The sequence below is a fragment of the Amblyomma mixtum genome, chromosome 7, assembly GCF_055824585.1.
Source record: "Amblyomma mixtum isolate Tamu chromosome 7, ASM5582458v1, whole genome shotgun sequence".
NCBI classification, from domain to species: Eukaryota; Metazoa; Arthropoda; class Arachnida; order Ixodida; family Ixodidae; genus Amblyomma; species Amblyomma mixtum.
Window position 1 is genome coordinate 77,724,182 of NC_143018.1, and position 16,692 is coordinate 77,740,873.

Sequence of the window (16,692 nt, forward strand, 5' to 3'; positions counted from 1 at the left end):
CTGCTAGCACACTGGCGGCTCTACACGCTGTCAGGAAAATACGAGCATCGTAGTTAAATACAAAGGTCGGATATGGCCGGTTGGTCCGATCGTACGTTGGTCAGCGGTACTTCGTCCGCTCGTCCGGCGACACGTTGCCGGTTGGGGCAGCAACTCCAAACTTCTTGACAACAAAACTCATTTAATGAAGACGAGACCAAAACAACGAACTTAAGAAAAAGGCGGTTTAAAGAAAGGCTCTTAAAGAAAAGGCTGCAGAAAAGCGGCCCAGACTGGGACTCGGCGCGCTCGTCCCGCTCTTTGTTTGCAGCGGTTTTTATCCCCTCGATAATTGGGCGGAGCTTTAATAAACCGGCTCTCGCCCAATTCCAACCAATACTGCTGCAGTGGCACTGCGCATACAAGTAGGCGGAGCCCAGTGCACGCCAGAGCCCGACTCTGGAGGCGCCACTGCTTAGCTAGACAGTCGGGGGTTTAAGGAGTCGTCGACCTTATTGTCCCCCACCCCCACTTCTATGTTTGTCAAGGGATCCTTTCAAGGGGTTGTCGGCCCCCTGGTCCCCGACAAGGCGGTCGCGGTCTTTCCCGCAGCCTTGGACGGCATCCGAAGCGCGCGACCCACTGTCGCCATTCCTAACCCCTCCCGACTTCAAACGGACACGGTAGGGGGGGAATTAGCCTACGGGCGCCGTAGGCTTCTGCCTTAACAATCGTCTAATCAGCTGCACAGATTGCAGTTTACCAAAGTGCGGCAAAAAACGGCTGTATAATGACTTATGCGCTAAACATGTCGAAACGCACACGAAATCACCCTCAGCGCATATGCACAACAGACGTGGACTACGGCGGCCGGCATATATCAACCATGAAAAAATACTCTTACCTCTCTAGATTGTCCATTTCTGCGCTCAGGTCATGCAGATACGTAGTACGGGCTTCTCTTTCCATGCTTCAGTGCAATCAGTGACTAGTACCAAGAGTTATTTATCGCATAAACGATGTCAACTTACGCGGTGAATAGGGCGATGCATGCAATCAGTTGAGCAATTTGGAACCGGAAGTAGCTAGCAGACGATTTTCCCATGACTCTTTGCGTTGACGGCGGAAACGCACCTCACCTATCTGATGGGCAGGCTGTGGTGACGTCACAAGGTTACTTGACTTAGGTGACCCCCCTGTCTCCTAGGTTCCTACTGTGGGCATTTTTCTGTCATGGTCAACGACACCGACGCCTACAACGCCGGATTTTCAGCGACACCAGCTCTTTAACACTATCGCGTTAATACTGTTTGGAAATATTCAGGTTGGTGAGGCTGGCTAAACTACCTTCCTGTCTTCCCTCGTCGCCTGCTTTGATTCTACTTCCTCGTGAATTAGAGACGCAGATCTGACTGTTTCGTCAAAACATGGGAGCCCTGCGTGCTTTATTTCTTGCGATTTTCATGATGCCTAAGACCACCGAAATCTGGGCCCATTTACTGGAAATGATTTATCGAGGTTAAAAAAGAATGAGCGACTGTTAACCTGCCCCCAGTGTAGTTCAATGCGAACTAGGGTGCCCTAATGGCGGCTACCAACATGGAGCACACCCAAAAAAAGAGGTTGTTTTGGAGTAGTGTTTTCAGTTTCCCTTGTTTCGGGTTATGCAAAGAAAAATGACTGCTGCACTCTTTTTCGCTTGGGTTTCCTCGTTCTTTATGCGTCACAAAGTTCTCGCTCTATAGTACAGTTGGCGCAAATACAGAATCATTATCTAACAGCAAATAAAAATGATGTGGTTATAACGTAGTTAAACTGAGTAGTAGACTCGCGAAGGCACGCGTTTAGCCTAACTGGCTTAATGGCTCAAGGTACAGTGTTGCTCAAGGTTTTGCTTTGCTATGTCGTCGGCACATCTGGCGACGATATTAGACTCAGGGTAAGCTCTGATCGAGGTTATGATATCTGTTCGCACCGCAGATGGAAATTGAAGAAGACGACGACGAGCAATCCATACCACGAGGGTGTGTTGCAGTTTAAAACAAGGCGTGATCGACTGTGGCGATCACGTTGGTGGCGATAGCATACTGCTCCCGTGCAGTGGCCAGCGAAGCTTGTCTGTTCACGCCGCCACATGCTTGAATCACAGTCGCGGCCACACTTATTTATTCAAGGCCAAGGTCGACGCGTTAGCGATGAATGGGCTTTTGCAGCTTTGGTCGTGAAGTATAGCTTTCGCTCTAGTAGGAAATCTACGGAGGGTGCCATAATAGTTGCCATGGAAACATCGTGTCACGAGACGTCGCTTGCAAAGCTGTAGGGCAAGGTATATGAGAATTAATATAAACATATTTTCCTTGTCTAAAGAGAACAATGACCCACGCTCTTCTCACTTCCGTCTCGTTGCGCTTAGCGTGGTCTCAATAAAACTTCAAGACGCTGTTGCGGCGGTCAGCTACGCAAGAATTCTGCTCAGATGATTTTCCTGTCACAATGCTAGAGTTCAAGAACAAGAGAGATCGTCAAGCAGGTAACTGTCTGCCGCTGGGGCTCAGTGGTTATGGCGCTGCTGAACCAAAGACGCGGGTTCCATCCCGGCCGCGGCGGTCGAATTTCGATGGAGGCGAAATTCTAGGGACCTGTGTACTGTGCGATGTCAGTGAACGTTAAAGAAGCCCCGGTGGTTGAAATTTCCGGAGCCGTTCTCTACGGCGTCCCTCATAGCCTGAGTCGCTTTGGGACGTTAAGCCTCTACAAACCCAAACCCTGACTGTGTAGGGACAAGATCGACTTTTTATTAACTGCAAATGTCAAGTCGCAGTGCGTATGCGTGCCAAGAAACTCCCACCGCCGAGTTTTTCAGCGCTGGACGCCTGTCAGCGTTTATTAGGGCAGAGACCTCCCATTAAGCACGCCTGTGTAGGTTTTAAGATTGGCAGCAAAGTTCGCAGCGTAATACATTCTGAACGGCAGTCGCTAAATCAACACTTCAGACTGCTAAAGCTCACGAAATTATAAGTCCTAAGCACCGCTATATCAGAAATCGAGGTGTTCAATCTTGCGTGTTAGAACATTCCACTTCTTGTTGCTGCCATATAGTTCGAGTTATATGCGTACTCAACAGCCATTAGGGACATATAGCAACCTTGCTCACACTGTGTGCAGTTCTTCAGTTTTCGTTCGACTATGACTCGTCTGGGGCTTCGTCTACAAAAGGTTCTGTGTGTGCGAAGGTGTAGGAGTCGCTTCTCAGGAAAGGGACCCCCGCAGAAGAGTTTGAGCTGGCGGTCCAAGAAACAATGGGCGACCTCCCGCCAGCCCAGATCTTCTCCCGCAGGGAGAAATGGGTAGCCAGTGGCTTGAGGTGCGCCGCATGGTCCCCTTCGCCATCCTCTGCCCGCCCTGCGGATGATTCCGAGCTGGCCTTGGCAGGTATCTTCGTGACAGTGGGCGCCGAAGTCCTCGGGATGAGCGGTGAGGCAAGAGGTATTTCCACATCATCCGTGTTTTCAGACCATCCCGGAGGCAATGCAGTGGTAATTACCGGCAACACTATGCGAATAAGCGGTTGTCCGATCATGAACTGCGACTGGAAGCTGGATGTCACAGCCGACTGTGATGACGTCTTTGTCACGGAAGTCTGGGATCGCGATGTCTGTGCTGCCTTCACTGTGGTTGTTTCTTGGCTTGTAGATGGTATTGGGGCAGGAGGCGTTTGGTGTGTCAGGATAGTAATACGAGATAGTTCAGGGCTCGTAGCCACAACCGAAGACTTCGAAGGCCTCGCGTGGTTGTTGTTCCTTTGTATGCCAACCTCTCTGGCCAGTTTCTCCCTGGTGAGAAAACAGAGCGAATTATGTTGAGACACGAACTGTAACGTGATTAACAAAGACATATTTCTGAAAGATGCGTTGCCCATGCTTCGTAAAACGAAATGAACTATGTTAATTGAACTCATGAAAAAAGTCAACTTAAGTGTCCTTGTAAGGTCAGGACGAATTAAGTCCAATAGACAAGCCCAGTCACCCATCGAATGGGTCACTTTATAGTAAAGAAAAAAAAACGAATAAAGCAGCTATTACACTCCATGCCAGTGAGCTACTCTTGCTTGTTTGCAAATCAAAGCAGATTGAATGTCGTCCAACCTTAACCGAAACCCAATCCAAGCAGGCCTGGAGACGTCTCATGCGCTGCACAGAGAACGATGCCCATAGTTTAACCCAGCTTTCACTACTAGGAATTCGCTTTCTACCAGAAAATTTCTTCCTTTCCTCAAGGAGACCCACGCTATTTGACGAGGACTACGGCGCATTTTTCTTTCTTCCTTATTTCACTCCTACCACCATCTCTTTCCTAATGAATCCTCTTTGAATCTTTGCTTCATGACCGCTCTCACGAAGCGGCTGAGATGCCCAGCGATTCGCTGGATAGTTGCTGCTCCCTTCGTTTCCTGAAAATTAAACTTCATTTTCATTTCCAACTTGGTTTTTTTGTCCAACGAGAACTAGATATGTACTGCACAGTTCGTTTCATCATGAGCATTTATTACTCTCAATATATGTCCCCACTGGTTATTGCTCAAGCTGCCAAATTGCTGTCGAAATAGAACTTAAAATCAAAACTATGTAGAGCCGCGAAGAACCTTTTCGTCCTGTCGTTGGTGGTGCAGCGTCCCAGTTTTGTAACACTGTTTAAGATTTCTTTTCTGGCGGCAGAATGGACTCTACATCTCATACAGAGAGAGAAAAACTTTTCTATCAACAAAGGTTGTAGGGATTCCCGCAGAGGATGGAGCCCTTTTTTCACTGAAACAGGGCTAATCCTGTCCGTAAGAACAGAAACCTCGAAATAAGATATAAAAAGGCAGGCGTTGCTATGACTGTAATGCCTATCTTTGCACTAATTTAGTTTACAATGTATTTCTTCCTGGCTTGTAGCCATAAAAAGTTTCCTTTCGTTTTACGTTAGCTTGTTTAGTTTTGTTTTTTGTTACGCGTACGATCTGCGGTGTAGCGCACTCCTTAACATTCTTCAGTAACCGATAAGGGTTCGTTGGCTTTCTCTTTATTATTTTATGATAATTAGAGTTAAAGCTGTAGCGCCCACAAACTATTTTGGTTGGCTCGCAGGTAATTTCATCCTGAAATCCAACCCGGAACATTGAAACCCAGCGTTATCTAATGGGCCTCCTATCGACGGCTTCGCCCCGGGCGTGACAGCCAGTCGCGGAGTGTCCACGAGCCGGGCGATTGACGTCACTGCCATGCGTGGACAACACTAGCAGAAGAAGCTCGAGCACCTGACGCGGCGCGTAAACGTCAGAAGGCGGCCGAAGTGGAGGGAGGCCTTTTGGAACAAATCACAAAAGCACACACGGCATGAACAGCGAAGAGCGCCCATAAGACTACTCACTTCTCGAATCAAAAGGGCGTCTTTGTCTCGCATGACATTTGGTGGATTTGGGACTAGCCACAAGATAAGCTACGAATGAGTCCAGGTGGTTGTTTATGATTGACTTGCTTAGCGAGATGCTCTGGCTACAAAGCAAAATGAAGGGAAAAAGAATAGAGGGGGCACTCAAGATCCGCCTTAAAGGTACGACGCGATAGCGTAATAGTTAATTCCCGTATATGCAGAATTGGTCATTCTCTACTTTACGTTCTTAGATCCCTGTGAGTCCTCATACCCTGCCTGGCGCAGCGGTGCAGCAGTTAAACGATGCGCCGCTGTCCTGTGATGACAGGTGGTTCCAGCGGTAGGCCTTGTGTCACCCAGGTTGGTCTTCCCGAGTGACCAATCATTACTTTAAGTGTCACATGCCACGGTGGGCAGTTTTGCTGAATATCCCGTAGGCAGGTTGTGATGACACCGCAGAGTCATGTGACCTAGGTGACACACTTGCCTCCCAAGTGGCTCTTTGGGCACAACCTGCCAGTCATGCTCGTGACTTTTCGCTCACAACGCCGACACCGCCGAAGCCAGATTTTCCGCACAACGGTGCCTTTAACGCTATCGTGCCTAAAAGACAAACACACACAGATCACAAACTATAAACTGATTTTTTATGACGGGAAATCACTTTATATGGGCTCTTAAAGCATGAAAGAACCATGCAAATCTCCTAAAGCTAACTATTTCCGATACTGAGGGTCGCACATCGAGGAACACTCACAAGAACCGAATGACGTCGTCGTCGTATGGAATACCCTTCGTGCTCTGCAGGGGCCTGCCATTTCCTGGCCCACGCCTCAAGGTCGCCGCCTTGAAGGTCGTAGCGCCGGCCTTATGGATGACGCGCCTCGTCGTCCGGATCAAAGTCGGCTTGCTCCCGCCCCTTGAGACGGGACGCACTCGCTGCGTCCTGTGTTTAGACGCCTCGCGCAGAGCAACCTGAATCGGAAAGAAACCAATTAGCGGGCAGAAAAGCAGTTCTTTACTAACTAACTTTGGTAATATAATGATGATCACTAGTTTGAATAGTGGAATGGCAACTTGGCCACCAATGAGCGCCATGTTAGCGTGCTTCGTTTGCGAAAGCTGGAATACAAGATTGCTTTTTCACAAGTTTTTGGCGCTTGCAAAAATGACAGCCGATTTACATAGTTAAGCAAATGCGAACTAGGCGAGCTAGCACTGCTCACCTCTCTTATGCTTTTCTATGCATTTTTACACTTTGTTAGGCCTGGTTTCCCTTTTGTATTAAAGGCGAGGTGATATATTGGGCAGAGAGAATGAGGAAATAGTGGATATAAGGAGAGATATGGGAGGAGAATGGACGGCAAGAGCAAAGCCGATGCTCTAGAGCTTGTCATCGCCGCATCTAGAGCAGTGAAAGAAGGTCCCCAGTGCGTAGAAAGGAAATCGAAGAGCAAGGAAGTGCGCTTGAAGGCGAGCGCCCGTTAAGGAGGGGAGGTGAGCACCAGCTGCTTCAGGATGCGGCGAGCCGCGTGGAGCCGAGGTCTACACAGTGAACAGAAAGGAGTAACAGGAGAGTAAGTTGTCCTATAGCGCACTCCCTCTTATAAAACGGTGTGCGCCCCTTTTAACTCTCATATAGGCGCATTAGTATTCAGAGTGTAGGGAGTAGTGCACTGCACGGGCTCGGGCCGGCCCGAAAGCCCGGGCCCGGCCCGGCCCGCGGGCCGGGCCGGGCCGAGACATGATTTGTTTTGCCGGGCCTGGGCCGGGCCCGGGCCTGAAGTTGCGGGCCCGGGCCGGGCTCGGGCTTAAAGCGGCGGATCCGAGTCGGGTTGGGTCCGTACAGAAACGGCTGGTGTCCGACTGTTCATTCACTATTGCAGAGTGAAGTACACAGCTCCAGCATTGGAGCAGCAACACGGATGAGCTATGGGTTATAGTAGGCGCTGAGAAAAAAAAAACTAACCTTTACTACTTGACTTTATTTTCTTATTTCCACTCCGCGGTGGCTTAGTGGTCAAGGCGGTTATTACTGAGCCGGGGAACCAAGGTTGGCTCCTAGCCTCGGCGGCTGCATTTCTATCTAGGCGGCCAGCATGACAGCCACGTACAGTCTTTGTCAAAAGTAACCAGGTTCCATGGTTTCGTTCTCATTCGTATAAGAGAGCCCGCACGGATTCCCTAAAGATCAAAAAGTTCTATGAAGGTGAGAAGAGGGGTTCTTCTTACCATACAAAGGTTTAGAGGTTGAGGGCTGGCATAATAGCTTTAATGTACGACTTTGAAGAAAAACGTGCAGCCTGGTTACTTTTGACAATGACCGTACTTTGCAGTATCATTTATCGTTGAAGAAATCCAGGTGGTCGAAATGATCCGGAGCCCTCTGCTTCGGTTTCTCTCACAGCCTGACTCCCCTTGGGCCCTTAAGCCCCAAAAACATAGTGTTTATGTTATAGCTATATTTTTCTGATGTGAGAAAATTCACAAAGTAAAGCGCATTTGGTTTTCATTTTGATCAGATGACCGGAACGTCTCGTCAATGAAACAGCCACAAAAGCTTGCGACAGTTTGTAAATCTCATCTCATAACCACATCTATCCCTCCTCGCTTCTTCAGCCTGGTTGTCATGACATGTGTTTTGCCCTGTAAGTTATCACGTAGTTCCCGCGTTATCTTCTGCTCCACCAGTAAGAGTAAAATTCAACCGGTCTTATAATTGGCCATTGATCGTTCGTCTTCCCAAAGATACCTATACACTATTACAAATGCATTCGGGAAGAACATATTGGTTTACGACGCTTATAGTCTTCAAAACACACACTGTGAAATACTCAAGCCTTTTAGCTTTTCGTTTCTGCTGAAAGGCGACCAGTTCGGCTATGCGTTCAACCTGTGAGATAGCGTTCACTAAAATTGTCATCCCAATGCTTGCTAGGCAGCTTTAATGTTTATACTTCCGGGCGGCAAAATATAACTGATTAAAATCATGGGGGAATGCAAAGTAGTCTATTACGCGCGTATGCAGCCCTTTTTATTTGTCTCTCGGAACTTCCTAGTTTATCTTTGCGCACCAACAAGAGATCACTGTCCAAAAAACGGGCCTGGCGAGCACTACTCTTAAGCGCTTCCTTCTGGGTTAAAAAGAACCAACTTTCTGCAAGCCAAACTGTTTTCAGAACCTTTGTCGGCCAGTTTCTTATCGGTCTAGTAGCAGTCTACTTGCTCACAGTGAGCAGTATATCTCAAGCGTAACTGTGAAACGGGCCGGGCCGGGCCCGGGCTGGGCTTCCCTCGAGGATTCACGGGCCGGGCCGGGCCGGGCTCGCTAGAGCGACAATTTAGCGGGCCTGGGCCGGGCCCGGGCTTGAAGCCGCGGGCCTGGGCCGGGCTCGGGCTTCAGATCTCGGGCCCGGGCCGGGCTCGGGCCTCAGATTGAGGCCCGTGCAGTGCTCTAGTAGGGAGCACCGCGCGTACACGTCTGCTAACCGTGTAGGCTGAGGGGTGACTGACGCGAGGGGAGAGAGGCCGAAGTTGAGGGCGCCCGAGCGTCTAGCTCAGTCCGCATAGCACGCGCTTGGACAACACTGCCCAGTGACGGCCGGGGCGGCGTCAACTGTGATACGCGCCACTCTCTCGTTCGCTGCAGCTGCGCGGCCGCTGATTGCGGCTAGAAGTGCTACGCACTAAAAGTAGCTTGCCAGGCCAGAGTAAACCTTCTGCGTTTTTAAAACACGATGGGTGGCCGACTTCCCAAGCAACCGGAGCGATGTCTTTGTGATAGAGCACCCACCTCTCATTCGGAAGGTGCTGGGTTCTGTCCCCAGTGCCTCCAGGTACCCACCCTTTCTCTAATAGGTACAATATTTCGCCCCGCTTTATACACAGCTCATGTGGGGTAAAATTCTGGGAAATCGGCGGTTGGACACTTTACCCTCCCTCAGTGGAAATTTATCCACGAAGGATCCGAAATCCGCCTTACCGGTAAAGCCTATTGCGGCCATATCTTAAATACAGGTACCCAGATTCCTCCACACATGTCACAGTGCAAGCTTTCGCCTGTACTGTCAGCGCACAACGGTACCACAACTACAGCTATCACCAATTACACCTATATTTGTCCAGCTGACCACCTACCGCAGTTTTCAAATGCCCCAATAAAAGAACTGAATGATGCAGTCTGTTTAAGACAGTTGTAGACAGCCCACCGGATCAAGCACAAGAATGAAAAAAGGAGTTGCAGTGGCCTTTTAGAAAAACAATGCCAAGAAATTAGGAGCAGACATAGTAGATGATATGCACAGAGTAGTTTCTAGATTTTTCAAGTACTGTTTGCACCATAAATGGGTTTTGCCTACTGGGGCAGAGCCAACCTATGGTTGTTGCCATACAAGCCGGATGGTAAAACCCATCGACATACTGGTGCGCTAGATATTGTCTGTGAATGGCTGAGCAGTTCTTACTACATTAGCTGAATGAGGAGCTTCTTCCACAGCAGGCTACCCCCCGTAGGATGTCGCAACCTATTCAATAGCTACGGAGTGCCATATACGTTACCCATGAATCGTAAGGCATGTTTAGATCAGAAATTGGCCCCTCTCGAGAATGGGCTATTTCTAGTCATGTGATTCATGAGCTCCTTAGAGTCGAAAGAATTTTGTGAGAGGGACAACATTTTGCGGGGAAGCCACCATTTTCACATCTTAGCCTCCTGCGGAGGGCAGAAGGGTTAGTAGTTTTTTAAACGTAAGACTATTAAGAAAGGTAACGGAGGCGAATATCTATACTTACCTAGAGTTATAACCCTATAAACTAGCAGTAGCAAAAGGAACGCTCCGTTCCACTACTCTTACGAACGAGCGACGTGAACCCGGGAGACAAACCAATGCATAAGGTTCTGCCTGGTGTCACGTAATAAAAGCTGATGCGGCACTTCGCGCACGTTTCTCGCGCCATAATCGAAGGCTCGAACTTGCCTTTTTCCGTGCACTTTATGCTCTTATTTTCACCTTATCTCGGACGCTCAAACATAACATTGCAAATATATTTCAGTAATAGTAATCTTAATCATGCGCAACAACAAGAGTAATGGTTAGTTATGAACACATTCCATGCGACGCAGTTTAATGTGATACCAAAGAATGTGTCACTTTCGGCACGTAGATTAGCTGATTTGGAACAATTTTACCGCGCCGCCGCCTATTTTGGTATGCGGGAGAGAGTACCCAGCAAGAGCAGCCTAAGCTGATTTGGTCGAATTGCCTACGTCAGGCCGGCTCAATGCCGAGCTTATTTTACCGTCTAGGGCCTCTATGGAATGTCGCGGCCAAATAGTAGGGCACACCGTCAAATCAACGTCACGTTTCCAACAGTGCCTAAAAATGTTGGCAAATTGCCATTCTTATGTTCAGAACTCAGTGTCCCCGGCCAGTTCTCTGCCGACGTGGTCGGCCACCGAATATTGCCCTGTCTTCGTTCGCACGTGGTTGGCCAAGGTAGCTGGTTGCGAATTAACATCCAATCTTTCGCAACCGCCTGCCATCCCTCATTTCAGCTCCAGCAGAGTACACATCTACGCGTGAAGCCATTGGAGTTATCGAATTCTTTTTCTTTAGCACGTGTGTTCATTTCGAAAAGTGTTTTGCTTGTTACTGCAGAGTTGTATATGTGTTTGCATGTTTAACCTCCATTTTCGTTATCACGTTATGCAAGGCGCGGTGTAGGCATCATCAAGAGACATGCTTGTCAGTATCCTTTTGCCTCACCTGTGGGAAAGCTTATGGAGGGTACTTAAAAGAGTACTTATTTAGGTGCTGTGAATCCGAAACCAAGCACGCGGGGTGTTCGGCTGCGGCGATGGCGTACTCCTCTAATGCAGTAGCCGGCGAAGATGACCTGTTCGCGCTACCCGAATGGAAGTTGATGAAGACTACGTTACCCCAATCCACTGGTAGTTACTGGCAATTTAACACGCGGGGCGTTGTGAACTGGTGATGGCGTAGAGCTTTAATGAAGTAGCCAGTGAAGGTCATTTGTTCACGCTGACCTGGGTTCAAAACCACTTCGAGAAACGTTTTATTTATTCTTCTATTATAATCTAGGCACTGCCGATGACGTCATGAGGTCGCGTGGGTTTTCGGTCCGTTTCTCGCAATGTATTGTATTGGGTTTTATGGCGCTTAAGCAACTGAGACCATCATGCGCCAAACATATTGTATAATTTCTTTCAAAAACTGGGGGTGTCCTCACTGAAAGTCCTTGTCTTGACAAGGAATACGATGAGCCCAACAAATCAAATAAAGACCTCAGCCTTCTTCTGAGGCCAGGGAAAATGGATTAGGTGTATCACTAAATGCGTCAAAGCACAGGCTAAGAATTTTCAGTTGATTTTTTGACTGACAAGTCTTATAGCGCTTTCGCATTAATGCTGCAATAATATCTTCAAATAAAATGTTATACAAACTAGCTCAGATTTTGACCTTATTAACTTCTGTATCACAATGAATTCCGCACTAGACAAAACAAAAGCTCGCGTGAGAAGACCGATCAGCTATAACATCCCAAACAGGACAGGTAATCGTCCTAATATTGAAAATACTTTGGCAAAGCCTGGACCCACAAAGAGCAAGAGTGGGATCATCCATTTTCAATATTGAGCCGATTACTTGTGCTGCTTGGTATACGCTAGGCGATGCTGTTTAGCCCTTATTTGGTTGCTTGGCTGCAACTGACCTTCGAGAAACAGGCCAGAGGCAAATCAGTCGTGGCCTAGAAAATTACAATGCTCACTAATGTGCACTGACATCAAGCGGACACTGAAACAAAGATATTTTGCCACAGTTGTCGAATGGTACAGATCATTGTAGAGGTTGGTGAGGTAGGCAGTGCCTCGACAGCAGAGTCCATGAAGAACATTATGCCAGAATTCTATGCTAAACTGTTTACGCTCCTTACCTCGCCTTTCACGTCGTCCCCGTTTTCTACATCCACAACGAGGGGCTCGTCTCGGCGGAGCACGCGCCTCCGGTGTTGCACAGCGAAAAGCACCATGGCCGCCACAAAGACCACCATGAAGGCCACGGCGCAGGAGTAACAAGTCAGGTCGCGCCTGCGCATGCGCGAACACGTTAGGGCATCCTCAAAGACTCATGCAGTTAGGGCGAAGGCTTGTGTGAAGAACTTCAACAGCTTCCTAAGTGTGCGTATGCTTCGCCAAGGGAGGAGTGCAGTGCCACCTCTCTGCTCATATAACTGTTTTGTTTGAGTGGGACAGAGCGTGAACACCTTCATTCATTCCTTTTGACGGAATCTAATATTCGGAGTCAACAGCGAAGATATAACGCTGCACTAAACTAACCTTTCCCAGCGATCTCGGCTACTTTTGGTCAAATGTTTAGGGAATCCCCCAAGGTGGAGTAGATTTGTAATAAGGGAGTAATCACTCATTGACGTCCACCCGAGCGCAGCCATACGGCTAAAGAGGAAAGCTATACAGATTTCTCAGAAACTTCGTAGATAAAAAAAAAATGAAGCTCAGAAACTTTCTCAGAAACTACGAAGTTTCTGAGAAAGCTGTTAGCTTTCCTTTGTAGCCGTTTGCCTTCGCTCGGGTGGATGTCAATGAGTAATTACTCCCTTATTAGCGGTTACTTTTGCGGCTGCGTTCGCAAAACAGTTCCACCCAACTTGCCACTCCTAGCGTAACCCATCACCCTATTCCACTGCTCCCTTGCATACGCGTACCTTCCTTTCCTAGCAACTCTCTCACTGTATGAATCATTTGGTATATTTGTGTAGGGTTACATTTCCTGCGTTCTTCTATTTGCTGTGCCTACGCCAGGTTGAATACTATAATTCGGTGTTTTTATCTAAGCTGCAGTCCTTGATTCTAAGAATGCCAACATCAATTTCAAGGGCACTGCTCGCACTTCTCTCCTCCTGAAGGTGGCTAGGAATCAATATGTGTAGTGTGCCATCGAATAAAATTGCACACTGCGGGGAAACAGAAATCAGCGGAAAAGGCAGGATTTGGCTTTCGCCAATCTTGGTCTTTTTTGGGGATCTGTTTAGACATAGTTTCACAAGAGTGCATAACAATCCCCTGCAGTGTCATTCAACAAGTGTTGGAAAACCACAAGCAGTCACGCTCGGAGGAGGCAAAAGGGCTCAAACTTGTTTTCGATGGTTTACCTTTCTTGTCCACTGCTTTGTCAGCTCCGTCATGGGGTGCCGTAATGGCGAATAAACTTTCCTAAGGAACGAACGGTATGGCAGACAGTTATGCTTCTAAACTCTTTTAGTGTGCATTTTAATGCGCAAGCATTTCTTGGCTCATCAGTCGCGTTCATCCGAGGAGACAGATCCATAGCCATTCCAACGCTAGCCGTATAACAATCCATTCATTGGCTAAACTGGCTAAAATGTCTTTTCGTGGCGAAAAAACTCAAATGAAAACAAAAAAAATAAAAAGTACAAGAAACTACAAAAAAATAAATAAAAATTAAAGCGAAAACAGTGAAAAAATATGGAGGGCGAAAGAGAGGACAGAGAAAGGCTTTCGCATTTTCGCTCTTAAGCTGGCTTAAGTGCAATCCTGCAGCTTTTTCATGGGCGGTCACCGACTACGGCACGTATCTACACACAACCGTTTCTTGTGTCCAATTTGATGCCGGATATTTTGCGCACTAGTGTGACATGCAAAGAGCATCAGCAATCAGCAGTCGTTCGCATTTTTATTCAGTGTTCTCAGATAAAGACATCATGGATTGTTTTTGTGATTATATAAGAAGCTATTCTCAAACGTAAAATTTTTTGTCAATGTGTGTATTTCATGGGAAGAGGACGGGCCCATTAATTCGGCACTTCGAGGAGGTGCAGAATGCCACAGTTGGCTCGGTACCACGCGATTGTATTGCGCGACGGTGAATCGCGCCAACCGAAGCCAACTGTTTGGGAAAGGCCAACAACGCGAGAATCAGACCCCTGTTTGATGGACATAACGGCCCCTCCGTTTGATGCACATAACGACAGCCTGAAAGTAAGGTTTTTTGTAACGGTTTCCGTGTCCCGCATTCTTGTTTGCAATACTTTTACATCACCGCAACCCTCGTGACGTATTACACTTCGGGCCCCGCCGCGGTGGCCCAGTGGTTACGGTGCTCGGCTGCTGGCCCGAAAGACGCGGATTCGATCCCGACCACGGCGGCCGAATTTCGATGGAGGCGAAATTCTACAGGCCCGTGTACTGTGCGATGTCAATGCACATTAAAGAACCCCAGGTGGTCGAAATTTGTGGAGCCCTTCATTAGGACGTCCCTCATGGCCTGAGTCGCTTTAGGACGTTAAAACCCAATAAACCAAACCAAACCAGTATTACACTTCGAGGCATTTTATAGCGTCCATCATGTTAATTTACTTCCATAAACCTGCAGAGTGCACATCATGAAGTGCGGACCACGGTGGAAGAATACAAGCGGCGTAATAACGGTATACAACTTGGCCTACGCGTCTAACGTTGCAGAATATGTCTTGCAGTTTCGCTGCCTGCCGAAAGATGGCGACGCAGAGAAACGGGAAGTCCGGCCGTTCTGGTTGTCATCTGCTTGCGGTGATTGATTCCATCGTTCAGTGTAATTTCTCCTCAGCACAGACTTCAGTGCTCTCTTTATGTTGTGCTTTGACTTTGATATTACTGCATTTTGACTCTGGGCTTGCATATCGCTCTGTGCAGTCCTTTTCTGCACTGACGATGGGGCGAAAGTGCTTTGCTCCACGATGCATGACTGATTATGATTATAAGTCATGCAATGAGAAGTTGCCGCTCTTTACGGCGCCCAAGGACAAAGAACGTCCGAATGTATTGAGAAATGTCATGTCACGCAAAGACCGTTTGCAGGGTTTCTAATGGGGGAGGAATTCTCAGCCTCATCTCGCGTAGAATACGTGAGCAGCAATGTATAGGGTGATATAGAGAAATGATAAAAAAAACACCCTTAGATGCAAGATGTTCCAGTAAAAGCAACGTTGAGTTCTTCAGGAGCCAGATTACGGCATTCAAGAGGAGGTGGCGAATCAAGACCCATCTACGGTGTAGAGGCCGGAGGAATCATCCCCGGATAGCACATCTCGTAGCTTCAGCTCCTTCTTCGAACTGGCGCCAAATATTTTGCCTTCGATCTCCTAGGGCTGCCGTTGACTTGAAACAGATGTAATAAGTAAGAATCTTGTATATTTACATATCTGAGTTCAACAAAGCTCCAGATCTCTCACAGGGCTGTCAGTCTGGCCACCTCCAGTCTTATTGACAAGGATTGTGTACGTGCGCTACTGACGATATGACAATGAAGATGCTAAGAAGGCACATACAGTTAGATAAATTTGATCTGGCAAGTAATAGTCCAAGCTTCGTAAATGTGGCTGTTTCGTAAGAATGTGGGTGATTCGCAGTAAGCCCTGCGTACATTGCGCGCTCTTGTCAATTTCGCATTATTTCGAGCATGTGAAACTTTCATTGGTTGCAGAAGTGCCACAGTTCACTGGTTGCAGAAGTGCAGCAGTTTACAAAAAGTTCATTAATTTTTTGGCGGTAAACAGTAACGCAAGCTATCAGCTTCTGCTCAATTCACATCCTACCTGGTGCATGACTTGAAGACCCCGAGAATAGTGATGAACACAAGGAATTTTCGGAAAACATGCATCTTATGTATTTGTTAATTTTTAATTATTCTGGCTCAGCTGTCTAATTGAACCCGCTTTTCTCATTGCGTCCGGTCTAATATTTCACCAGTATTCAAGCATGTCTTTGTTAACGTCTATCTCTACGCCATCTCCTCTGCTGCTTCAGAAAGTAAGGGCTTCAGAACGAACCGCAGTAACGTAGCGCCTCCTGGCGAAGTACCCAGAACTGCGAGGGGTTCTGTGCAGCCTGGGTAGCGCTCGTTTTTACTCCTCGTACGTTCTTCCACCATGGTGCGGACCACCTCCTTTAAGAACCGAGTACAGAGCTCGACATTGAGCGATGTCGCAATTGCAGACAGCCCTCTAGGAGCCTTCTATGTGCCTTCTCCTCGTCCCTGTCCTGATGTAAGGCAAGAGCACCGCACTAGCATGCATCGAATATGTATGTTTTACCCACCCGGTGGGGTCCCTGTCTCGCGTGACGACGACGTAGAGCCGCCCGTCCCTTGTCGGAAGGTGCGCAGATCGAACGTCCGAGGAGTCGGAGTACCGGCCGCTCGACGACCAGGAGGAATCTAGGGAGGAGCTCATGGAAGCAGGCAGCGTCCCTCCCTTCTTCGT

At 48.0% G+C, this 16,692-nt stretch overlaps 1 protein-coding gene across 1 annotated transcript; it reads right to left on the reverse strand.

The window, feature by feature from the left end:
- Nucleotides 1-3,163: 3,163 nt before the first annotated feature.
- LOC149336565 (uncharacterized) lies at nucleotides 3,164-12,465 on the reverse strand. The gene is made up of 3 exons (XM_089554734.1): nucleotides 12,349-12,465; nucleotides 6,152-6,369; nucleotides 3,164-3,812 (listed from the first exon to the last, which is right to left on the reverse strand). Exons 1-3 carry the CDS (start codon nucleotides 12,463-12,465, stop codon nucleotides 3,164-3,166), a joined length of 984 nt encoding a protein of 327 aa, XP_089410860.1.
- Between the last annotated feature and the right edge of the window lie 4,227 nt (nucleotides 12,466-16,692).

Bases quoted from the DNA above. Each gene is read 5' to 3' on its own strand.
- LOC149336565 (XM_089554734.1), bottom strand. From the start codon at position 12,465: ATGGTGGTCTTTGTGGCGGCCATGGTGCTTTTCGCTGTGCAACACCGG. The intron at 6,370-12,348 runs GTAAGGAGCGTA...TTTCCGATTCAG, and splicing joins GGGACGACGTGAAAGGCGAG to GTTGCTCTGCGCGAGGCGTC. The intron at 3,813-6,151 runs GTGAGTGTTCCT...TTTTCTCACCAG, and splicing joins GACGACGTCATTCGGTTCTT to GGAGAAACTGGCCAGAGAGG.